Here is a 25,393-nt window from a genome sequence, read left to right as displayed (position 1 = left end):
TGTTGGGGTCCCACGCTGTCCTGTACATAAAGTTATACTAGACGGCGGTGGGAGTTCTTAATTGTCAGTGCCATTTAGCTTTCTGTGCAAAAATGTCTGCTCGGAGATTCTGAGCAAAACAGATGCCAAGAATCTAAAAAAAATGCAGTATATACCAAAACAAAAATTTACTGGAAAAACCGCATGCAACATAAATTGAATACATGCAACCGAAACAAGCTTGCCTGTGGAAAAATGTACATGGATATTTTTTTCCAATAACTCTATGCAAACTGAAAAACTCAATGCAATTGTACATATAAAGCTTAAGAACTTGAATGCAAAAAAATTTCAAAACTACATATTTCGCTTACTTTCTCCTATTACATAAACAGATATACAAACAGTTAGCAAACTAAAAACACTTACTTGAAAAAACAATAACAAAAAGCCGTAGGAAGCCAAAGAAATCATGTTTTTTTCGGTCCATTCCTCGACAGCCTCCAAACAGCCCTGCTCGTATATGATTTTGGATACATCGAAAGCCTGAAATACGTGTAAAGCACACAAAAGCTACTAAAGGTTGCAACAAACAGGCAACTTAAACTAACGTTACATGAAAACACTGAACCATTTTTTGGTGTGGTTGGTTTGGTGGTTGCAGTTGATTGAATTGAAACAAACGACATTGTAAAAACGTAATTTACACAAATAAGAGACTTTTTCAAGACAGAAATTATAGTAACGTAAATGAAAAATAATAGAAGACTGTTTAAAAGAGCGTGCACATTCAGTGAATACGCAAAATACGTTGATTTGTACCTGTAGGATTATAATTCCTACTTTAACTGCCGCAACTGGCACCAAATTAATTTCTATCCATTCTTCACCGGCTCGCAAGCAACCTCTTTGAAATATCTGATTTTCCTCTCCTGGCTGCATTTAAAATGGAAGGTACAGAAATATTTTGAGTTCAATCAATAAAATTTAACTTGAATTTTTAACACATTCTTGCAAAAAATAAAAGGTTGCCACCACGCAATTATCATAAAACATTCAAATTTAGTTTCGCTAAGCCCTCAAATACATTCGAGTCAGAAATATTCTCTATAAGATATGTGGAGTTCAAATCAAGACTTTTTTGAGAAAATAACAGAATTTGATGCAGTATAACGAATTTAAGCTTCTAATGAAACTAAAGACAAAAATGTGGTACTTACAAATCCGGGTTTTCTCACATCATATCCACACTGCTTGTTCTTGATAATTTCCTGAAAAAATGCGCAATTCTTATTAAGCCCATATTTTCAACTTTATATTTCAACTCTCGATGTAAGTAGAAAATCAAGAAACAAAAAGAGACCGTGGTTTTTCATCAAAACTTCATTGTTCTTCATAACAAAAATTATTTTTCTCCCTTTAGAATTTTTAATTCGATGTTGATAGAAGCATCACATAATTTCCAAAAATAAAATTTGATTTGCAAAGATAATATCGAGCATCATCTACATTAAAAAACATATCAAAAGCTCTTACATTCGGTTTCCTCTTGCAACAGGAAAATGGCACTCCACAAGCTTCTCTGCTACCCACCACTTTAGATGAACAATTAAAATAATTGTTCCGATCCCAATCTTTCGGTCCTTCAATACCGCAGCATTGCAACTGAAGATATTAAAACCACCAATTAATAACAATATAAGTAAACATTAGAAAGAACTGACCCAATCTTCTTGGATCCAATCAATTAAATTCTGTTGATCTGGATCTTCCCTGTAGTGAATGATGAAAGTTTGAAACCCAATAGTTGCTTGGGATTTTATCTGGAAATTAATTAAAATTTACAATATTCCTGAAAATAATTCTTCGAAGAAACTTGGTCCCAATTTTTATAAAAAAGTCGACTTCCCAGAACAGGTCATAGTCAATAAATGACTACATACCGCACAAGCCGATTAATTCGTGGAAATGCCAATCAATGACCTAATTTGACTGAATTGTTTCTGTGAAGGGGAAATTTCTGTGCATGCTTACCCAATCTTTAAACACAAAAACTAATGTAGCGGCAGTTACTTCAAACAGAAGCAATACTGATAGAAAAATGGCATACTAAAACATAGAAAATAAATTAATGCAATTTATAAAAGATCTCATTATCCACACTTACAGTTGCCAGCAAGCAAGTGTTTTCCCTAAGGGCACCAACACACCCTGTAAATCCTATTACAAAAGTTACAGTACCTGAAACAAATATATTTTTGGATAGGAATATCGGAGGAATAACATATGCGCTAATAAAACAATTAATAAATAATCTGTAAAAAATTAGGAAACTCACCAACACAAATTAATATAAATGCTGGATCAAGGGCAACATTAGCCACTTTTCCTAAATTGTTAAAAATGTCTTTCTCAGACCATGCCCAAACTCCGACTGTTAAAATTGATAGGCCCATAAGCTGAAAATTAAACACATAAAGTTATTTTCATGAAAAAAACTCATTAAACGTAGTTAAATAATTTTAAATTTGTCTCAACTGTGCAAAAGTATCGACTGGACGAGAACAAAGTACCTTTAGAGTTTGGAGTATTACAGTCGTATAAAATACCCAATCAAAGAAAAAGGAATAAAATGAGGACAAAAACTAGCACTGCAAACATATACCTACAGTTAAAAATTAGACAACGCAATTGCAACCACCCAATTGCACCACAGAACATGTTTTGTTGCCAGCAAAAATATCACTAAACTGTTCCAAAAGGTTTGTGCAATAATAATAAATTAAATTTTTGAACAGCACCCTGCGAACTAAAAACTAAGCGCTTTTAAATATGGCTTTTTAAGGAAATGAATCGAGTTTTACGAGTAAATCTAATTGGAGCAAGGGTGCATCTTTGACTTTCTGACTTACCAAACAACCCTGTATTATTCAGTTCAAAGAATTGCGACTAACTCTATGAACCAACTTGTATGAATTGATGTTAATATAAAAATAATACTATTTATCAAGTGACGATACGTCCCAAATGTTGCTTCCATGTGGGTGTAAAAATGAAAAATGTCTACGTTTACATATTTTTAATAAGTATATTTTATGAGTTTTAAACTGATTTTTGGTATGTCCCATTGCATCTCCAATAGCTATTACCTGCAGCACATAGACAAAAATATCAGGACAATCCGTAAGAGCAAACACCTGTGGTATTTTAGTACAATGGTACATATTGATTGAGCTTGAATATAAGCATTGAAGAATTGTACAGGAATGTTAAACTTGGACTGATTTTTGTTATGTCCGATAAACAAGGGAGTAAACAACCGAAACTAGGACATGAAAACTTACCCAAAATAAGACATTGAAACCGAAGATCATGTACTTTAAACAACTGCTCACTTCTGTTGACTCTCTTCGAACCTTCCTTACTGTCGGCATGTTTGCAACAGCAACAGTCATACCTTGAATTCGAGTAAATTGCTTTGTGTATATTCACTAAATTCCAGGTATCCCAAACTGGATGGATTTCTTCATGTTTCCGCCTGCCCTTGGATTAAGATTTTAGCGAACACTCATCAGCATCGGTGCTAAACAATTTAATTTCAAGTTAGCCTTGAAACCCACATTTACAATGATTCGTTACTAATATTATTTACCTTATATATTTTTTTATTTGAGAAAGTTACAAAAGAAAAAATTAGCAATGTTTTGATATACAGCCAGAGACAAGTAGTCTCTGACACAGCTGAGTATGGCATTTGCCACTGTAAACTGTCACAAACGGTTAGCTGCCTGTCAGTGTTCCACACTATAGGTCGAAGAGGGTGGCTCTAGTAGCTCATGCAAGTGACGTCACCGATAGTCAATAAAGGGGGCAAACATAAATATAACAGTGCCGCTTTTTCGAGAAAAGTGTAAGTGTAATTTTTTATCTCTGTTCCTATCAAAACCATGTTAAAATTTCAGCGTTCTGGAACTAATTTCAGCATAACGTAGTAACATATAAGTGCATATCCCTTCCAAAAATAACTTCTCAAAAGCGAAATAACAAGAAATTTTTGAAAATTTTAGCACTGAATAACTGAAAACGAGTCTTTCGGCGTAGAAAAGGCGGAAATATTTTCACCAACTTGTACACATTAAGATCGTACACGGCCATTATTTTATCGTAGTTTGGGTTTCTTTCTATTTAGTAGATTAAGTACGGCGCATTGGAGATCAAGATATTTTGATTTTGGAACTTTAAAAAATGGGTGAATTTTTAATTTCTTATTTTGTTCCTTTGATTTAATCGAATTTTTGGCGTTCTACTACCAATTTTCTAAAATCCCCCAACTCCAAAGTACTAAACCAGGAGCCTCTGCTATACTATACCGACATTTCAAGAGCAATAAAATTAAGTTTGAAATACAAACTTTTCAAATTAGAAAACACAACCGATTTTCAAAAAGTTTCCTTACAAAAAGGAACCAGAAGAAACCATCTGAAGGTGTGAGCGTGAGGTGTTTGATGGCTACAAAAGTATTTGGTAGAAGCAAACGCATCAACACGGAAAAACAATCACCCTGTGTATTCTTACAATTCAAATAAAAACTGAAAATAAATTAATATCAATATTAAAAATTACTCTAAATTGAAGCAAAGTGAAATAAAAAACTGAAACCCAGGAAAATAGTTTATATTATGAGAATATCGTCTTAAGATATAATACAATGCTGTGTATAAATAAATACTTAACATTAATACAATTGGCATAGATACTGATCCTATTAGGTAACATTGTCTAATACTTTTACTCGTTATGTATAGTGTAGAAAATAATAATACTTCACATATAATTAAGTTAAATTACTACTGACCTGCAGGTAGAGTGCGTATTTTATAAGCTGTCAATCGATAATGTCTAAGTAATTTTGTAGAATATAAATCTAAGTACTGAAAAGTAGTTCCAAATACTAGCCGGAGTATTAATTTAAAAAAAAAACTAATCGGTTTTAAATCTGAAAAACCTTTATAAACGAAAAGTTTAGCCTTTAATATGAGTATTACAGTCGAGCGTTTAATTAAGAGCGTACCTACTTACTTTACTTAAATAAGTTATTTGTTCCAAAGTTATGGGCACGTCTGTTCTCTATATCCTAGTAGATGCTTATATATAAAAAAATACAATATAAAAATGTTTACACTAAACATTTGCATCTGCAAAATTATAACCGTCATCTCGTAGAGGTTGCTTATTCAAAAAATGTAATATTTACAAAATTGCGAGTTTTATTACTCCTACAAAAAAGTGAGACTTACGCTATACGTTTTGGGAGAATTTAAATATAAACTACGAATAAAAAGTAAGGACAGACTGTTGATTTCCTCTGGCTAGAAGAAAAGGGGGCATGTCTTTGGTGAGTACTTCTAGCCAAGACATGTATAAAGGAGCGGAAATATTTCCTTTTCTTGGCATTGGAAGGGACCTAATAAAAAATAGGAAATAGTAAAGCCGCAAATTTATGGTAAAATATTCACAAAGAATAGCATTGAATCGAGAAAAAAATTATTAATTAGAACCAAATACATTTTAAGCGTTTGAAGAAGATCGTAGCTCTACAGAAGGTGCTCAGAATAAAGTTTGAATGGTGAAAAAAATATCATAAAAAGTAAAACTTACATAACAATTAAGTTAGCATCAGCTGAGTTTTCCATCAGCAGTTCCCTAAGCCGAAGTTGTCGATAAGTTTTGTCTTGATATGCTTTCAGTTCTGCATCCGTAATTTGACAATCTATAAAAAAAAAATTATTGAAATCAATAAATTTAGTTCAACGTGACATTTGTTTGAATATTCACCATCTGCTTCGTTAGTTTCACTCTTGAAGGCATCAGTAATACTGTTGAAAAATTCAATAGTTTCATTTCGAGGCGTTTCACTGATTGAAACCATTTTGAGAACGGTGTAGTTGAGTCGAAATTTAGACAGTAGATGGGCCATACTGTAAAGAATAGTCTCAATGTATGCAATTATATGGAAATTTTGAGGATATAGAGTGTTTTCAAAGCTTCAAAGTTAACAAAACTAGAAAGCGGACGGCGCTAAGGGAATTCAGAATAAAACTTATAACAGCGGATGATATTGGATTTATAACTCAAGGGTTTAACAAAATATGTAATGCATGCAAAATTAAAAAAACACAAGACCATATCATCCGGATATCTGATTGCAGTTGTTGACTCCCCATTTAAGTACTTTGATGCCAAGGTGTCCATTTATTCCGTCGAATCACACTTTGGCATCAAGGTAAATGAAGAGCCATTAACTACAATCAGAAATGCGGATGATACAGTGATCCTAGCAAACGCAATCGAGCGCCAACATACAATACGCACTAATGATTTTTCTTACTTTCGTTCTTCCAATGCAATATCGTTTTTATTGCTCGTCAAACCAAACACCCGTAATTTACAGTTTGACCAATCCTGTCTGGTAGATACGATATATGGGAGAAGCATGGTCAATCCTCCATCATCATACAGCCACCAAACATCAATAAATCTAAAAATATTCAAGCTGTTAAATATCAGAACTTATGTAAAGTCTCTATGAATGAAATTACCCTTTTCCTTGCTTGCGTTTGAAGATATTCATATTCTCGACCCGAAATAGTTCTTCGTTGGATAAGGTTTCCAGAATGTTTTGTTTAGCAAGATCTGATTTATTCTTTCTTACTTTCTTGTCCAATGTACAATCTGGAAATCGCGCTTTAACTAAAAGGAAAAGCATAAAAATTGAAGCTTTTACCAGTACTTTCTTTGGGTGTCTGGATCTGCAAAGAATCAGATTTCTTGGAAGCTGGTTCCGCACTCTCATTGGTAGCTGCAACACCTACGCCAGTTAAACTCAAATTTGAGTCCGAATGCATCATTAGCGCACTAGATAGAGACGTTCTTAAACCACTAACTGTAACTTTTGTACTATATGCTGAACTATCAGAAGAGCTTCCTTCGGAACTTTCTGTGAGAATGCTATAGTCAAAACTGCCCTTTACTCTTAGAATGGCCAGGGATAAATGATGATCAAAAGCCGCGCTAAAACATTCAAAACTTTGTAAATTAATTGAAAATAATTAGCCAGCGGCACTCACTGGAGTACGTTGAAATAAGCGAGAAGCTCTTCATGTGGGCATTTAGCCCAGTTTGATTTGTAGCCCATCAAAAGGACGTTGGGAGTGAGTTTTCCAATTCCAGCCGTTTGCAATAATGCTGTAGCTCCGGTTTCAAAACTCGTATCATCAATGGCAGTGTAAAAACCTTTGATCTTGTTGCTTTTTAAGAAAGTGTAGACGTCTGATGATCGCTGGGATTTGGATTTGTGGTCCAACTTGCCCTAAATATGCATCAAAGTCTAGTTTTAATAAAAAAAATTCGATCGATTTCAACGTACCTCTACAATATCTCCAATGATCAACAAAGAATGATTCTTAGTGATTAAGTTTGCAAAATCCAAAAGCGAGGGTCGATGTTTAGGTAAACCACAAAGTACCAGAACTTGTGGTTTATAGTTTTTCACGTGCTCGCCCACATTTATTAATTTTTGGGCCGTGGCAAGGGCTGTTTTATATGTTTGAGCCTGTGTCGATGAACCCCAGTTAACATCTAAAAATACGGAAAAAGCACTAATTTTGCTATATTAAAAACTGTGTTTTTTATTTGTTTATGTGAATAACGAAAAACCTGAGTTCGGTTGCAAGACATTTTTGCTTCTAATCGATTTTTTGAAAGCGCTGTTATTGATTAAACTTACATGATACTTTTTTTCCAACAAATAGATTTAAAATATTTGTTTTATATCCTTGGAGTTTAAAAATACTTATAACTTTGGTTAAAGTTATCCAATGATCCTCTATAATTTTAGTTTTTTTATTTTTTCAAAATTATTTTGGTATAGAATATATTTGTTAATAATAATTTTCTAAGTTGAAACTGAATTGAAACGAAAATATTCGATGATTTGTTAAATTGTAATTTTCTCCATTTAATAATAAAGATAATCAAAAACTTTAATTGACTATTTTTTATATTTTGGTAAATATTGTTTACCTTTCTATAACTCAGAAATATCCCCTGAATCATCGATGATATAATAAAAACTTGTTTGCGTCACAAAAAAATGTGGTTGGAGAATAATTAATAGTAAATATTTAAATATTTTTTCCAATTGGAAATAACAAACGAATGGTTCAGGTTGACAAATAAATTAAACAGTACTAAAAGATGTACGATATTTTCAAATCGAGAGCCTTATAGTAAAACTAAATCCGAAGTTTATTTTCCAGAAACGGAATAAAAATACGTAAAACATAAGCAATTTTCGCAGTTGAAAGAATAGAAAGATAATTTTTGTGCCTTTTTATTTAAAAAAGCATCCCATTCATTTTAATTTAGACGTTGTTAAGAGCCCTCGAATCTGAATAAAAATTATGCATTAAATGGTAGGTTTAAGAGAGATAAAGCGTACCAGCTTTGTAAGAAACAGCCACAAAAATTCAAAATATTTGATAGCATTAAACGAAAGCTAATAAGGTTGAAAATAAATAGTTTACCTACCGGGTTTCCTGTAGACCACAACCAAATACAGTCCGAGAATAACGATAAAAGTGATCAAGGAGGTTTTCCAATTGATCAGGAACATTATCACAACGCAGGCGATGAATCCAAATAAACTCAACCAAGTGTTATAATACTGCAAAATAAATTATGTTTATAACTGACCACTACACACATATTTTTGGAAAAATCAGACCAGGTCTAATCTGTTTAGATTTGAGCTAGTTGATTACCTTAAATGTTGGCCTCCATCCCAAAGGCTTAATCAAGCCAGCATGAAAAGTGCAAAAATTGATCAACGCATACGAAGCCAAGTAAAAGTTGGAAATCAACGGAGCGATAGCGTTTAATTCTCCTACATAATAGCATTATAAACAATGGGAAACATTCTTTGGGAGAGATAAATAATCTTACCAATTAACAAAAACGCTTCTGATACCAAAAACGTCAAAATATAGCCTCGATATGGTTCACCAGCTTTTCCATACCCTTTTGAAAAATATATCAAGCCTGGATAGATCTGGTCTATTCCCAACGCTTGAATTAATCTTGGAACTGATAAGAGATTTGTGAGAGCTGTACTCAAACACGCCGCCCAACACCCTGCGTAAATCAAAGGCCACCAAGCAGACATTAAGGTCATCATCTGGAAAAAATGCGAAAATTCTACGTCTTTTAAGAGGAAGTAAAAAAACCAGCACGCGAAACCGTAACTGTTTGAACATTTCAAACATGTATATTGTCCAGTAGAATAATGCGCACGTGAAAATCTGAGTTGAAAAATTAAACTTAAAATTTGAGCCTCAAAGAAACGCAAATCATACTGGAAATTTAGTTTTTCAAAATATCCTATTTTGATATTGCAAAGCAACTCAAAATAAAAGCTTCAAATTTTAATAAAAAAAAATACGATCGACGGCATCGATTTTGTACTGATGGAAAAAATTGTGAGTTGAAAAACTGAAACTTTTAAGAATTAAGGCTCAAAGTAACGCAAATCATATTGCACATTCTGCCAATGTGCTGCCACTTACCTGATAACTGTTAAATAGTCCATACTTGCAAGACAAATCACTAGTGCAACTGGTAAGATTTCCGCTTACCAAATCGGTCACATTACCAGTGGCATCACGCATTGCCGCTCCTCCAGCAAAGAACATGAACAAAGCATATGAAAGCATTGTGATAAGAAGTGACAATAAAGTGCCTTTTGGTATTGAAGAAGCCGGATCCTGAAAATTGCGGCTTTTTGTTTAATACTAATGATATTTTGCTGAATACCTTTAAATCTCCAGAAATATTTGCCCCAGCTTGAATTCCAGTCACCGATGGAAAAAATATAGCAAAAACGGCAAAAAAGCTGTATTCCTGTCCTTCAGATACCCGATATTCTGGATACCAGTTCGTTTCCCATACAGTCGCTGACAATTAAAGCTGTTTGTTAACTATTGAAAAAATTCGCAGTTTACCAACTTACAATTGAATCCAGTAAATCCCTGAGCTCTTTGCAGATCATTAACTGGCCCCATAATCGTTCCGATTATAAAGTCTACCATGGCTCCAACGATAATCGCTATTAGGAAGTTTTGAGCTTTACTTTCCCATTCCATTCCAATTGCGCATATCGCTATCATAACAATTGTAGCCACAGTTCCTGGAAATTGAGAAGAAGAAAAATTATCAAATTCGTTTCTTTTCGAGTTTCACAAAGTGGAGATTTTAGCGTGAGAAATAATTTGTTGGGTTGCTCATTGGCCGTTTTTGTGTAACACAAAAGATCGTTAAATAATTTACCAGTTGAAGCAAGAAAAAATGGGATCAATAACCAATTCAAACCAGGGCTAAATAATAATTAAAAAATAATTTAATAAATCACTTTAACTGTTTTAAATCGTTGTTCCTCGTTTCTTACCAATGACTCTGGCATCGTTAATTCCTCCATCAAAAATTTTGTATCCGTATAAATTAAGTAGATCGCTCAGAGAGTTACAGAATCCAATAGTGTTCATTGAAGCTGAAACGGCATTTGCAAACGCAAACACTATTCCAACCGACGCCCCGAATTCTGGACCAAGCGATCGGGATATTATGTAGTAAATTCCACCTAAAATTAACAAAAAATATATTAAAATCAGCTTGAGTTCTAAAATTATAATTCTCTCTTTTACAGAAACTACTTGATTTACCTGAAAACATTATGTCAAAGCCAGCTAAACACGTGCTTATGGTCTTACGAATAGAAATTACTAAAGATAAAAACCACACGTAAATGCGTCAGTAAACATGAATATTTTTGAAATGGAAAGAGTGCATGAAATGCATGCTGAATATTTTCTTGGAAGTCGCATATTTTTCACAGTTTATTCATATGGGAGTCGGAAAGTGACAAGATAGATTATCGGGTTTGGACAATTTTCGTATCGGCTGATTAATTTTGCAAGTTCAAAAGCAAAACGATTTTCTTTGAGTTTGGTAAACGCCATAAATTACTTTATTTTTGACGACATCATGCATCTGAAATATAAATATCCAATATCCTGAACCGATTTATCTGTTAACAAGATGTTTATCACATTGAGAGACATCCAATTTAGGACACTGGACGATATGCACAATTTTCCAATCACGATCGTTTCCAGTTTACATTGTCGTTTATAGAAAATGATTCAGATTTATGGAACATATTTACTCACCTCCTTTTACTTCACCATTTGTACATATCGCTGAGAGCGACAGAGTTGTAATGACGCATACTACAGCTGATACTAAGATGATAACAAGCGAAAGAGCTGAAAAATAGTATTAATTAAAGTATAATTATACGGTATATAACAATTCTGATATGTTAATATTCGAGTTTCGTATTCCGCTTATTATCTACCCCAGAGAGATTTCAAAGAAAATTGAAATGTGCCGGATTATTTTTTCTTTCGAGTTTCATTGAATAGGGAATTTAAAATAATATTGCATGGAAATTTTATGTTCGGCACTCTCGGGGATGTTTGCTTGTGTTGACGAATGTTTCCGTATTTTCTTTTTGTATTTTTTTCATTTGCACGATATCCCCCCGTGTACTCACTATTACTTTTGTATTTTTTTCCTCTACAAATCAATGTTCCTGTTTAATCTTATGTACCTATAGAGATTCCAAAAATCGATATTCCCTAAATCTATCAAAGTAATGTAATTGTAAGGTGGGCCTTAGTGTACATTTTGCGGAAAATTTAACAAAATCGAAATGTCACAGAAAATCGAACTCTTTAAATGCTCGAAGTGCTTAAAATACACAAAAAGACGCGGACACGACAAATATTTAAATCTTTCTTAGCTTTTATAGTTTTGAATCACTTTTGATTATTTTTTCGGACTACTGTGGACATTTTCATGGTACATTTCGGCAAAAGTTTGAAGTGGTTTGTCATTATACAGGGTAAAACCTACAGTTGTTTTTTGTAAATTTTTGAATACCCAGAGGAAGAAAATAAATGCGTTATGCTATATATCTGCATGCGATTGTTCAGCTATCAAGCTCTTAAGCAAGCATAAGCTTGCTTAAGATTTCCTTCCTGGATTTTTGACAATACATCAACTCTAAGAGGAGTTTCAAAGTTTTTAAAAAAATTATAAAATTTAACAATAAAAGTGAATTACATCGTTTGATAACTTTTTAGGCAACAAAAAACTCTTAGTTTTTCCCTGTGTAATGACAAACTACTTCAAACTTTTGACTAAATTAATTTTGGTTAATAATTGAAATGAAAATCCATAGAATAGAACACAAAAATGATCAAAATCGATTCGTAACTAAAAAAACTATTATAGTAATATTTAGATTGAATTATATTCATCCGTGTCCGGTTATTTTGTGTGTATCGTTTATTATTTTCATTTCTGTTATTGACTATTTTTATCTAGTTTTATTCTAATTTAACTTCCATGTTCCAAAGCTTTTCGCTTATATGAAGAATTAATTTAAAACCAGATCAGCACTAAAATGTTTCTATAATGAAGTACTATATTCGACTGAATGAGAAAACTCGTTAAAGATAAACGAACTATACATTCCAATTTCAGTTAAGAAATTCAATGAATTATAAGAGCAAGAACACCTAGTTTTATAATCGGAGTTACAAGATGAATCAGGAGGAAATTAAAATATTTTAAGATTATGCATATCTGGGAAGTCGCAGTAAGCAAACTAAGCAAAAATGTTCAAGTTCGATATTTGTTTGTTGCATGTAATTGTAAATGTACGGTAAGTGTGTAGAAACTTTAATATATTTTGAAAATGTCTCATAAATTTACTCATAATGAATAAGCAGATATGATGTTTGTTTATGGTTTCTACAATTGCAGTACTTTTTCTCATCGAAGAGCTTCTAAGAGACAAACGGTTTTAGAAGACGTTACAAACGTGAAAAACTATTCTAGATTTTATAGGCAATATTCCGGATATAAGTACGAAACGTATTGCAATCCAATTTAAAATTCCACACACAATATTTTAAAGAATACTACAACAACAAAATTTACTGGCTTTTCATGTGCAACAAGTACAAAATCTCCAAGACGGCGATTTGCCATCAAAATTACAACTTTGTCAATAGATTCGTTGAAACAGACGATTTCATAAATGTATTTTATTTACGACTGAAACTCAGTTTACTCGACATGGAATTAACAATTGTCACAATAATCATCGATGCGCGAAGGAAAATGCTCAAGCTACGGAAGAACACAATTTCCCACGTCGGTTTAGTGTTAACGGATGAAGTGGCATTTTAAATGATTATTTACAAAGTCCTTTCTATGAATTAAAGTACGCTTTATGGGCATTTTAAAGCAATATATAGAAGAAATATGGGACAGAGTCCGACAATGCAACACCTCCTCATTTTTCAAATAAGATTATACATTTTCTGACTACAATTCGGGGATAATTGGATTGGCAGAGCTGGAATAGGTACATTCGTGGCCACTGAGATCGCCCGAGCGAGAATAAAGTTGATTTTTTCGCAAATTTGCGATAAATAAATGCTGCTTGTTCATAGTAACTTGTCTTATTTTGTTTTTGATTTTATAATATTTTTTGTGTTAAAAACATTTTGTGTGTGTGCGAAAATTACTTTGTATAATTTTAATTTAATTTTAATTGGAAATCGCGAACTAAAGCCAAAATGAAACGACTCTCCTAAAAAAATTCCGAAGGCTGATTTTTATTTTAATCGCCAAAAAATGCCTATGTTATTACAAATGTCGCCCCCCCAATACTATAATTCTTCTTAGCGAAACATAATTTCGACTTTCCTTTCGCAAACTGTATGCAGAATAATAGAAATAAATAAATAATCAGTATTTTTGTGCATCTACCCTGAGACGTTTTTCGTCTGTCTACTGTTCATCAGCAAATTCAATTCTATCGACATAGGATTGATATCAATATAAAAAAAATTATTACTAAAAATGTTCTGGCGTTTGACAGAATTCATAAAAGTAATCCCATTTTATCATTGCCATTCGTTTAATACTAACAATTGATTTTTATACCGTCGGAATTTAGTACCACTTTAATCTTCATCTTTACTAGCAGGTGCGGATTTTTTTCTTAAGGTATGGTTTGACCTGTTTAATAAGAGAAGAGTGATTCGTAGTCTTAACCAGTTCAATCCACTTTCAAACCCACTTTTATCAAATCTACCTTTATAGCATATTGAATTCAATTAAATTCGTTCATATGAATAGACTGTGCATTAAAAGTCCTAACAGTATTCAAATGTGATTTTTTTATGATCTCTCAGACTAACACTGTTACGTCCTATTGTTTAATCAGTTATCCATCTCTTCCTTTTCATTGGTAGCTTTTGTCATTAATTTTTCAAACTAAGGGTAATTCTAATTACAAAATCCGTCTAAATATATTGTCTAGTAATAGGTATAAAACCACATACAATTTTAATACGAATTTTCGGTGCACCGCTGAACTTTCCTGTTTATAAGATAATAATAAATACAACCAGATTGGGTTTCGGTTGGTATGAACTGGACCAATCTGGTTGAGAGCCGAGTGTTTGGTATAGGTATATACCCATCGACTCACCCACTTATATGCTAAGCAATACGAAGGTAAATAATTTTCATAGGCAGACGGAATAAGTGATTATTTGGATTATGATATTTTATCATATCTTGCACATCGTTAAAATTGCTGAATAAATAGTGAAATTTGATTAAATTTACCACATTTTTAATAAATGTACGTAGATGTATGCACTCAACAAACCAATAAATAATATAAGGGACTGAATATTCTTTTAGTAAATTATTTTTTCAGGCTACTCTTGTACTATTAATTTTTAATTTGCACTAAAAGAAAAATAATAAAAATTGTTACCTGTTCCTGCTTCTGCAACCACCCAGGAGAGTCTGAGAAAGAGCATGACCCCGAAAATATTGAGCATGCACGGGATGAGAACCCCTTGGATCCATCCAAATTTAACCCCTTCATGAGTAGGATTGAGTTGATCTTTGGCTTCAGCATTATCACTAAATTTGTCCTGAAAAATACATTGCCACACACAAATACATCAGAAGATGGTCAAAAGTACTTTGAATAAATTGAAATTTGTAAATTATTTCCTCCATTAAGCTTAATCTGGTAATTGATGCGATGAGAAGACCCGCAGTTTTGGATATTTTTGGAGAAATCATTTCATGAAATTAATGAATACTCCTTAACAGATTTAGTTCAATTTTATTTTGATGTTTTAATTGTTAACACCTATTATTTCCATCAAGAATATCTAAAACGTTTAATTGACATATTTGATTTCTTTCAATTGAATTTCATATTTTTATTTTATTTATTATTCATATTTTCAAATAGCTCCAATGTAATTAAAAAAGGTGTTGTGCTGAAGAACAGTTGAAAGAAAAACATATTAAAAAATAATTTTCAAATGATGTTTATTCATTTCATAAAAGTAAAACCTACAATAAAACTGCCCTGACAAAACGAAGTCTGTCTCTTAAGAATTATCTTCCCTTATTCAATTTATTCCTTTTATTCAATTAAATCAAGAAATTTACGATTTAAAATGGCAGAAATTTGTTTGGGTACATTTAAAAAGCAAATTATAATTTTCTAGGTCTAAATTACTTGAGCAGTGGCAATTATCTCTAAGGTCTAACTTTTACGTTTAAATTTAATTGGCTGCAAATGAAAACTTTATATAAATTAGTTCTTTTCTAGTTGCAATTTTCTCAATTTATTCGATACTCAGTATTAATCTCTTAGAATCTCTCAGAATTAATCCTTTTGAGCTTTTTCCATTAATATTCTAAATTCAAATTATTTGAGCTAAAGTTTATCTGAACAAATGCAAACCTCCTACTTTACTGTTAAACAAGATTTTAGGAACGTTAAGGTACGTACTTTTTTCTCAGAGATTTCTGTGTGGTAAAATACTTCAAAGCCGAGGGAATGTAAAAAATCCCGTATTTCTTTTGTATCTTATTCTCCTAAAACCTTGTGTATACCGTGTACTAATATAAAAATAATAAATTTTTTAAATTAAATTTTCTTATCCACTGTTCGGTTACCGGATTCGGGACCGGATTGATGCTCGTTTTTCTTCGCTTGATTTTCTAGAAATGCATATATTTTGACCTTTTTTATGTTCAAATAATGTCTAAATATGAAGTTTTTAATATTCCAGAAAATTCAAAATTTGCCAAACGCCTTAAAATTAGAGCAAACTAAAAAAGGTGGACTACTCGGTATGTGGTAAAATTGTTCTTCAATTCACTTTTAAATTGTGTTTACTTAAATTTGATTTTTCAAATTGACGAAAAAATTGCTAAATAGTAGCATTTGAATCGAACAGCAAAATTTTGGTAAACGGTTAAAATTATTTAACATGCATGATAATCGATTTAGTTTTTTAATAGTTTTGTGTACGAAAACAAATTCAAATGGTTCTTTTTACTCATATCCAAAGCCAAAACTTCTTGCTACGTAAATAGTTTCCACAACCCATAAATATGCGACTATATAAAAGTGAAATGGAAACCAAACGAAATAGCAGGTTTGTTCATTATTTAATTATTGCATATTAATGAGCATTTTTACCTTATTGTAATCGTCAGGACCGTGTAATTCCCCCAACGATGGTCGCTTAACCGCTCGTTTGGAATTCCGGTAATTTTCCAACCTTGGCAGTACCTCCTTGGTTATTTGCACTATGCTTTTCCTTCGTCTTTTATCAATGGAATTTTCAACACTGACCCGATGTTTAAACGTCCCATTTCCATTAAGCGACCCATTTTCTTGCATCATGAATCCACCGTTTTCATAGAACTGCGGCGTTTTCAGTTGATTTTCCATTTTGAGTCAATGTAGTCCTAATGGGATTAGCGCCCCAAGTTGTCCATCCAATGAATTCACAAGTCTAATTTACAAAAAAAAAATCGTTTAGCCGGTTTGTTCATGATCACTAGAATTTTTGAAATGTTTTTCAAAAACCATCTTGAGTGCAACATAAAGCACCTTTACCGGTGCAAATTCACTTCTTCAGGCAAAAAATGAATCACTATTAGAAAATTTGTTGAAATTGCCTCATTTAGATACAATTTAACTAACAATCCATTGTTAATTTCTAGCATTGTTAATTGTGTTACAGTGATTGTGGCGACAAAGCCATTCATTGTGCACATGGTTTATTAGATGTTTTTCATTAAACTGTTTCAAATTTTTGCATTTTTATTAAGGCAATTTAGTTTATTGCTTAAGCTCGTGTGCTTAACGAATTGAAACGCCAGACAATTCTGGTGTAAATTATTATTATGTTACACGTACGAATCGTCTCTTGAATGCAGCTACAAATTTTAAATTCAATTTTGGAGAATCATTAACTTTTCTAGTGAAATTTTAATTGACTGAATCATTGGGAAGTTTTATTAATTTTTCTTCCCTACGTGTGGATGAGGTTTTTTGAGTGGTTAAGCAATGGAAGTTTTCTCTCTCGCGATGATTGAAAATAACATTTTGATTGAGCCATTTATCTGCTGCAATAATATTTTTATTAATTTCGATTACTGGAATTTTTCCAGAACATTTCGGCTAATCACGGTTAGTCCTTATGCCTAATACTTGAAAATGACCCTTGAGAATGTAATTTTCTTTATTCCTTATATTTTTTTGGCAAACACAGAAAATATAATAACTTTTTGACCAATTATAACAGTTAAAAAGTTAATGTATTCGTTTATTGTGGATGGCTAGTAAACTTAGCTAACTAAAACCCGGAATTTTAGGCGATGTTTCTTATATATTCTATATCACTTTCTATATATAATTACTTAAAAGTGTGCGCTAAACATAAACAAAGTTAGTCAAAAGACAAAAAATGATTAATTAATCTGCGAACAACATTAAATTAAATTTTCTTTACATTCAGAAAACAAAAAGCTTAGCTAGCGATGCTCAATAAAAATGTTAATGCATAAAAATATGAATTTTTGAAGTTCAGTCAAGATCTTGTTTCAAAAAGTGTCGTCGAATTACCCAATGTATGCGTGACTAACCCAAACTAACCCAAACGTGGCATCTGGCACAAATTTGCTATAAATTAGTAGCGCAAAAAAATTGTTATCTAACTCCTTTTCTAAAAACTCCTTTGTTTACATTTCCAGATGCAGCCTTTAGAACTAAATTAATGTTCACAGGTTAATATAATAATAATAATAATATAATAGTGGTTTCTAAGCAAAAACTAATATATTTTTGGACAACTCTCGTTAAATGAAAACTGCAAAAAGTACAAGAATTATAAAATAGTACAACAACTTCTAGACGAATATTAACTTCCCGGCCTAGAGTTTCTGAAATTTGAATCACTAAAAGCTAAAAGCATGAAATTTGGCGTTGGGGGAAAACACGAAAGTGGATTTTGTGGCGACCGATAGTCGCTCATTTTTGTTTTTTGTCTCAGCCTTCGTGGGGAGACAAAGACAAGCTCACAAAGTCACAAAATAAAAAAATGTGCGGACATTTTGAACCATCTCTTATGTAGCTTTGTAAACCAAAAATTATAGTAATTAATGCATTATTTCAGCTGGTTTGAGTTTAATAAATTTGAGTAGCTTCTACCAATCAGCTACTTTCCATTAATTCGACTTTTGCAGATTAGAGCGGTTCATATTCGGAATATCAAATTCCAGTCCTCCCTGCTCATACGATGTAGCCACTCAAATTAGTGCCTGTAATTTGCATAAATTCAAACATGATCCTGAATAGAAACTAATTAGGCAACTTCAACTTCTAATTGGCTTTTTAGCTTCAAACCGAGCACAAACTCATATTAATGTTCATGTCGAGGCAGTTTACCACGTGCTCTAATTTTCGCAAGTGTCCCGAATACGAAATCAAATTTTATTTAACAAGTGCACATCAAGGTGGAATGTAATTCATGTTTACCTTCGTTTGGTTCTTTTCTAGCAGATTGCAACTATTAATTGCACTTTACCAAGCTCAAGTAGGGGAAGCAGTTATACAGTGCGAATCGCGAATCTCCAACTTGAATAATTCAATGAACCAAAGTCAGGGTTCTTTTTGGAAATATGCTTGGACATGGCGACTAGTATTGAAGGCAAGAATGTAAAATGAAGTTAATAATTTAGCTGCTTCAAGGTTGCAGAATAGTTTCGAAAAAATGGTCATTTAGAGAAAAATAATCAGCGTCAAAGTGCTCCACTGAAGATATCCAAATTTACAAACTTTCTTCTGTTCATGAACATCATCTTCCCACAAGGTACATTTCTGGGTAACCCGAAACAATCCAACCTTCAAAAGCGAGAATTCTTAAAACCGGGAGTGTTGTCCTTATCAAAACACAAACCCTCAACAACTAACTGAAAATGATCAGGAAAAAAGACTCCGATTTTGCGAATAATTGATAAACATACTGGACGGAAATGTTCTAAATATAGCAAACGTTCCATTTTCTATGAAATTGTGGTTATTATCGTATAGTCAAACTGTCGTTATTGGGCAGAGAAAAGTCCACAATGGATGAGGGAAGGCCGCATTCAAAATTCAGAAAATATGTTTGGGCAGGAATTTTTGGTGATCGACTAAAGGAGCGATTTTTTATAAAGAAAATGTCAAGTAGGAGTGGGATATTTAAAATTGTTGCAGGCAGACGCAAATTTGAATATTCCGTTTGCTGATCCGTATGAAGCGAAGTCCTAAATAGTTTAAATAAGACTGTTCATTTTGCAAGATTTGCCATTGTGTATCTAGATGATGTATTTCCAAGCAAATAAATTGATAGAAGACCCGTTAATGGCCTCCTACGTCTCCGTATTTAACACCTATGGACAATTTCATATTAGAGTATTTGAAACACGAAGTTTTTAACATCAAACCAGAAAACATTGAGAAGTTGTAATGACTAATACGGCAAATGTTTGGTAATGCAAGGTAATTTCTGCAGAACTCATTATAAATGTTTTCCATCATCATCATTATTATGATACATACATTTTGAACATTTATTGAGCTAACATCACTAAATTAGCTTTCTTAATTTTTCAAATCAGTATTTAGTTTTTGATATGCAATATATTTCATAATTTAAAATTAATATTTGTTACGTATCTATTAAACCACATAAAATATCAATTATATATTTAATACTCATGTCAATGCAAGTTAGAGACTCGCCCTATATGTTGGTACTATGGAAGAGTTCAAATGATGTATAAAAAAGCACATTGTTGTTAAACTTACTAACTGTTTAAAAAGGAAACTTTTATCCAAATCCAATATCTGAAAGAGTTTGCCTTGACCATTCTCCTTAATTATTATTTTTAAACAACAACGTATTTACTTTTAAAACGCCTCTTGTCTTATTAAAAATTATGTTCTTTTCTACTTTTTGGCAAACAGCATTTTTTTTCTTTTCGACAAGCACAATAAAATTTAATTCGGGTTTTCCAGGTTTGATTCGTAAACAAGTCGGCCCTAAAGCAGCTTGAAATAACACGAATTATATAAAGTAAACAAAGCTCATAAAAGAAAGCTGCCAGCCAGTGCACTGAAAGTAATTTTTAATGCGAAATCAGTTTATAGGACATTAAAAAGTAAATAACGTTATTAAAATTAAAGGCAGTTGTATATTTTGATTTTGTTCACTTCATTGCGCAAAGCGAGCGCTTTATTTGCTGACTTAATTTTGAATTTATTCCATATTTAATTGCTTATGTGAGGGTTTTTAATTTAATGGTTTAAGTGGCCCTAACTAATCAGTAATATATTTCAATACAATACAGTGTCCCCTTAATATGAAATTGCGTCTAAAAGTGTATTTAATTTAATTTAGTGTGTATATAAACCGGCAAAAAATAATAATGCCGATTATTCTTAATTTTAAGTTTGCAGAATGTCTCAAATAAGATCAAAACACTTCCGACATCACCTTTATTTTTTCTATTTAACTGTTCTTTTATGAAACCCGTAGTTTTGTTTACTTACTAGCAACTTATTTTTAGCATCGTATATTGCGTATTTTATTTAAAAAGTTTATATTAAAATAAAATTAATTTTAGTAATAATTATCATTCCAATAAAATATTTACTAGCATCAGTGCTGCATAAAATAAAAGAATGCAGTATATATAAATTCACTTTAAACAGAGACAAAAATTATATCAGTATCCTTTTGGAAACTTGGTCATTAATAACATATTTTAGTGCACCCGTTTATGTGGCCTTGAGGGATTTCTTTTTTGAAGAGAATTACATTATTTTTTTAAATGATTTGGTCAACAAACACAAATAGGGCAATTTTGCACTTGGTCACTTTCAGCTTCAAAGCCAGGATATTTAAAAATTAAGTACTACTTTAAACGATATTTAATTGAAGCTATCAAATCTCCGGAATCTGTATTAGCTGAGTTAATTATGCTGAAATGTCATCATACGTAATTTAATTACATTTTTTGTAAGAATAACCTTGTGTATGAACCGAATAAATCTAGATTTGTACAGATTTTTAATAGATGGTTTTCAATAGATTAGATAGAATACCATATTTTGGTAGATCTGATTGGTGCCTTTGGTTTTACAAACTAGTGAAATTTGTACACAAATTAACCCCGATTTTCCGATATATCATTGAGTAAAAAGAACATCATATAACAATCATAGATACAAATTTCTTATTATTTCATATGACGTTAACTATTTCATAACGTAAATATGAAAAGGAACATCAATGTTATGGAAAATTTGGGCAAATTATTAATATTTTGACTGCTTTTCTGTGTTCAAATGCATTTTGACTCGGACAATATCATTTTGCAAACGTGTTTTGAAAAAAATGCAATAAATTCGCAAAAAATCTTGTACAAATTTAATATTATTATATCAATGCGACTTCAAGCATTTGTTTTAAGAATAAAAGAGATTTTATTATATCTCGATTTAATTAATTAATTGTGATTCTTTGCAAAAACTATTCTAGTAAGTTTTTGAGTCTAATTGTAAGCAAACAATAGGCACTCACCTAAAACCACTAGAACTGAATAAAGCATGCACAAAAGTTCCTCAAAACTCACTTTAACAAAAAAGTTATCACACCAGTATAACAGTCAACTAAATAAACTTGTTTAAAATGTATAGCAAGTTTTCAGCGTTTGAGCAAAACAGACTTGAAGCTTGAAACTTTGACGATGAGCTTTCACGGTCAGCTCGTGCAGTATGCGAAGCAAAAATTATTTGCGATGCGAAACAGTTTCAGTTTTGTCGAAGACATGATCGAAACCGACGCCAGTAGGGTTGGGAGAGGGTAGATAGAAGCGGAAGTCGAGGACGCCCCTAAGTTGCCTCGTAGAACGAGCGTCTATCGGCGTAAACAGAATATCGAATTAGTGGTAGTTAAAAAACGTCTTGCCATTGGATAGTGTATGAATAACAACCACTTTATTTACCAACCAAACGAAAATACGTCATTTTAAGAGGCAAAATCAAAATTTTCTGCAGTTAAGATGTGATTTCTTGATAGTTGTTCTATTCCTTCAAACGCCGGCTCCAATAAAGCTTTTTTGTAAAGGATTTTGAGAAACGCTATAAAAGAACACAAAATTTCTTGAGGCCTTGAACTATAAGTTTATTACTTTCAAAAACTTCGTGAATGGTAAATCTTCAGGAGCAAGATTGAACACTAAGAGTCCATAATGGCAAAACTACATTTTTTTCAAAATATACTTGAATGGACTAATTTTGTTCTTTGCACAGTTTAAGGCTTCAATCGAGTTCTTTCTGCAAACTCTCATTCATTATCTTTGGTATCGAATAGAAAATTGCCAAATAACAACCACACATAATTTATTAAAAGTGTACCATTGAAAATAAGCACCAAAATTTAAGTTAAGCAAACATTTCTACTAAAAGAGCGAGGTCAAGATTTACGAAACAAGTGGATTTATAGGCAAATGCATTTATCAGCTATGTCACACACGCAAGTACAGTTTTTGAATTTTAACTTATGTTACTTATTGTATTTTATTTAATTTGTCGTCAATGACCACTACATTAATCCGTATTTTAAGTCGACCGTAAGCTTACTTTTTTGATTTCGAAAGCATTCGACCGATTAAACATATGGCTATTCAAAAAGTACAAAAACCTTCTAATTTGTTATCAATAATAATTAACAAAGATGTTATCTAGATTTTTTACCTAAAAAAATATTCATAGTTGATAAAGTCGTTATAATTTAAATAAAAATGACTTTGTATAATTACACATTCAGCTAACTGCTGATGAGACTAAACGTGTGGTGAAAAAATCTGATCTTATATCTATTTCCTATCTATCTATAGTGGAAATAGTTTCACTACTAATGCTGTTTTACTACAAGATAATTTTTTATAAATCTAATGTTTGCTTATTTTGTTATTAGTAAGTTAAACTCACTTAATAGTGAGTAATCTTTTTGGGGGTTTATGTAACTATTTTCTATTAAATTAGTAAAATATTAAAGAAACTCAAGTAGGTTAAAATGTTTACTTTATATTATTATTCAACTAATTTATACAATTTAATAAAAATTATACAAGATTATCCAGTAGATAATGGAATTAAAGAAATACACTTTAACTTTAGCGTTTTAATTTGCACATATCATTTTTTTTTCAATTAATCAAATCAGTCAAGAAAATTGATACTTTCGAGAAACCCACTCTCAGTTATTATCAAATACTTTTCTACTTTTTAACACAAATACATTAAAAACATGTTTACCTCTAGTGAAACCTGTATTTTATTTCTACAGTATAGAACAGCAGAGCAGCAGCAAAATTTAACGAAGTTAACCTGATTTTGTTTTTCGTGGATAGTACAGAAAATCTAATTTTTTTCTGTTTTTATTTTACTATGCTTTTATAACATTAATAAGAAACATTTTATGGACGGAAAGGAAAATTCGATGCATTGCGCATATATAGAGTTTCTTATTATTTTTTAAATAGAGCAAATATTTTATTTCTTCTAAAATTCCTGTTTAATCCTCTTAAAGATGGATTTTCAAAAATTGTGTTTTCGAAGCACTTTATTTTCCTTTGGGTATTAAGGCATTAATTAACAACCACCGCTTGAGGAATTAGACATTCTCAAGACACGAGCCAACCTCAATAGGCTGAGCGCAATGTTTTCTCATAAGTTTAATAAGCGTTAATAAGGACTTGAATAAATGAAATTGAAGACGCACATTGTTGCTGCATTATGGAAATGTAGCGATGCATACATATGACTTGATTCTACCAGTTTCAGCTAGTACCATTTAAAAGAATTAACAACAATTAATTAATTAATTATAAGACCATAGATGACCGTTAGGTTTGGTTTTAAACATGATAGAAATCTGAACTCAATCAAGCTTGAATATATAGTTAATTTCTTCGAAGATTCCAAATCAAAAATTTAGAATTTTTTGAATTGATTAACGCACATATTTGTTAAAACATTTGTACCGCTAGTTTTTGTTAAGCTGAAATTCATCTCATGAAGATTCTAAAGGCTTAATAAAAAAGGAAATCTGAAATATATTAATAATCGTACTTACTAGGTATAATCGTACTTACTATTATTAGGTGGTCATAGTATTTAATAATTAATATAAATGTATACATTTATGTACTAGACGCCCATTAGGGGCCAATTGGCAGGGAAATGTTTTCTTAAACTTTTGAAAATAACTGAAATTGAAATTCTATCTTAAGTATCTTAAGTACGGTATTCTGCACTAACCCAAAAAAATGCACAACACAATTGCACTTTTTCCACTGATTTGATGAAAAACAAACTAATTCGCTTTCAAGCAAATTCAACAACCGCGGAACAAATGTTTCAGCACTGAGAAAGGAAAACGGTCTTAAATAGTTTGCGATTGTCGAACGATTCTCACTTAAACTGAATAGATTTGGTGATAAGCAGATAAATGTATGTGATTGAAATTCAATTGGAGAGTGTTAAGGATGGAGATGGATATTGTTATTGCATATCAACCAATGAGCATATCAAAATCTATTTAATTAAAGTGATATTATGTGTTGTATCGATTATGCGGAAGTTTTTCATTGTCGGTCTTCTACCTGTAAGTGTCCGATCGTGTTTTTTAATAGCTGGAATTATAAAACCAGATTCAACATTTTGCAGAAGTTTGGTGGTTTTATTATAGTTTGCGTTTCTGCTTCTTTTACACCTTTCTGGAAAAAGGTATGGAATTTAGCAGCAGGATTGCATGCATTCAGTACCTTATTTAGA

General features: G+C 31.8%; 2 protein-coding genes across 9 annotated transcripts; both read right to left on the bottom strand.

Moving 5' to 3' along the window:
- On the bottom strand, positions 1 to 3,756 carry LOC125505169 (tetraspanin-5-like; the record flags this gene model as incomplete). Of its 5 annotated transcripts, XM_048668422.1 has the most annotated exon segments (11): positions 1 to 133; positions 409 to 525; positions 802 to 915; positions 1,200 to 1,250; positions 1,516 to 1,644; positions 1,704 to 1,802; positions 2,014 to 2,088; positions 2,147 to 2,220; positions 2,318 to 2,438; positions 3,324 to 3,562; positions 3,632 to 3,756. In XM_048668422.1, coding segments are annotated over 10 exon segments (960 nt in total). In that variant the 5' UTR covers positions 3,435 to 3,562; positions 3,632 to 3,756.
- Positions 3,757 to 4,637: 881 nt separating this feature from the next.
- LOC109540727 (bumetanide-sensitive sodium-(potassium)-chloride cotransporter) lies at positions 4,638 to 25,055 on the bottom strand. Of its 4 annotated transcripts, none has more exons than XM_048668239.1 (19): positions 24,878 to 25,055; positions 16,697 to 17,015; positions 14,960 to 15,122; positions 11,262 to 11,357; positions 10,481 to 10,672; positions 10,046 to 10,222; positions 9,850 to 9,989; positions 9,603 to 9,800; positions 8,983 to 9,214; positions 8,802 to 8,923; positions 8,569 to 8,704; positions 7,406 to 7,617; positions 7,107 to 7,348; positions 6,764 to 7,050; positions 6,579 to 6,711; positions 6,368 to 6,517; positions 5,815 to 5,957; positions 5,638 to 5,749; positions 4,638 to 5,443 (listed from the first exon to the last, which is right to left on the bottom strand). In XM_048668239.1, exons 2-19 carry the CDS (start codon positions 16,949 to 16,951, stop codon positions 5,308 to 5,310), a joined length of 3,126 nt encoding a protein of 1,041 aa, XP_048524196.1. In that variant the 5' UTR covers positions 16,952 to 17,015; positions 24,878 to 25,055; the 3' UTR covers positions 4,638 to 5,307. The 4 variants fall into 4 exon arrangements, with proteins under 4 accessions (XP_048524196.1, XP_048524200.1, XP_048524199.1 ...); XM_048668243.1 differs by having other exon boundaries at positions 6,770 to 7,050; XM_048668242.1 differs by lacking the exon at positions 24,878 to 25,055 and adding an exon at positions 24,712 to 24,804.
- Positions 25,056 to 25,393: the final 338 nt, after the last annotated feature.

This window comes from Dendroctonus ponderosae, unplaced genomic scaffold (assembly GCF_020466585.1).
Source record: "Dendroctonus ponderosae isolate FM_Combo_2020 unplaced genomic scaffold, Dpon_F_20191213v2 Dpon_F_20191213_7, whole genome shotgun sequence".
NCBI lineage: Eukaryota > Metazoa > Arthropoda > Insecta > Coleoptera > Curculionidae > Dendroctonus > Dendroctonus ponderosae.
This window is presented reverse-complemented; position numbering and strand designations above follow the sequence as displayed.

Bases quoted from the DNA above. Each gene is read 5' to 3' on its own strand.
- LOC109540727 (XM_048668239.1), bottom strand. From the start codon at position 16,951: ATGGAAAATCAACTGAAAACGCCGCAGTTCTATGAAAACGGTGGATTC. The intron at 9,801-9,849 runs GTATTCAGCAAA...CGCAATTTTCAG, and splicing joins ATATTTCTGGAGATTTAAAG to GATCCGGCTTCTTCAATACC. The intron at 7,051-7,106 runs GTGAGTGCCGCT...TGAATGTTTTAG, and splicing joins GCTTATTTCAACGTACTCCA to CGCGGCTTTTGATCATCATT.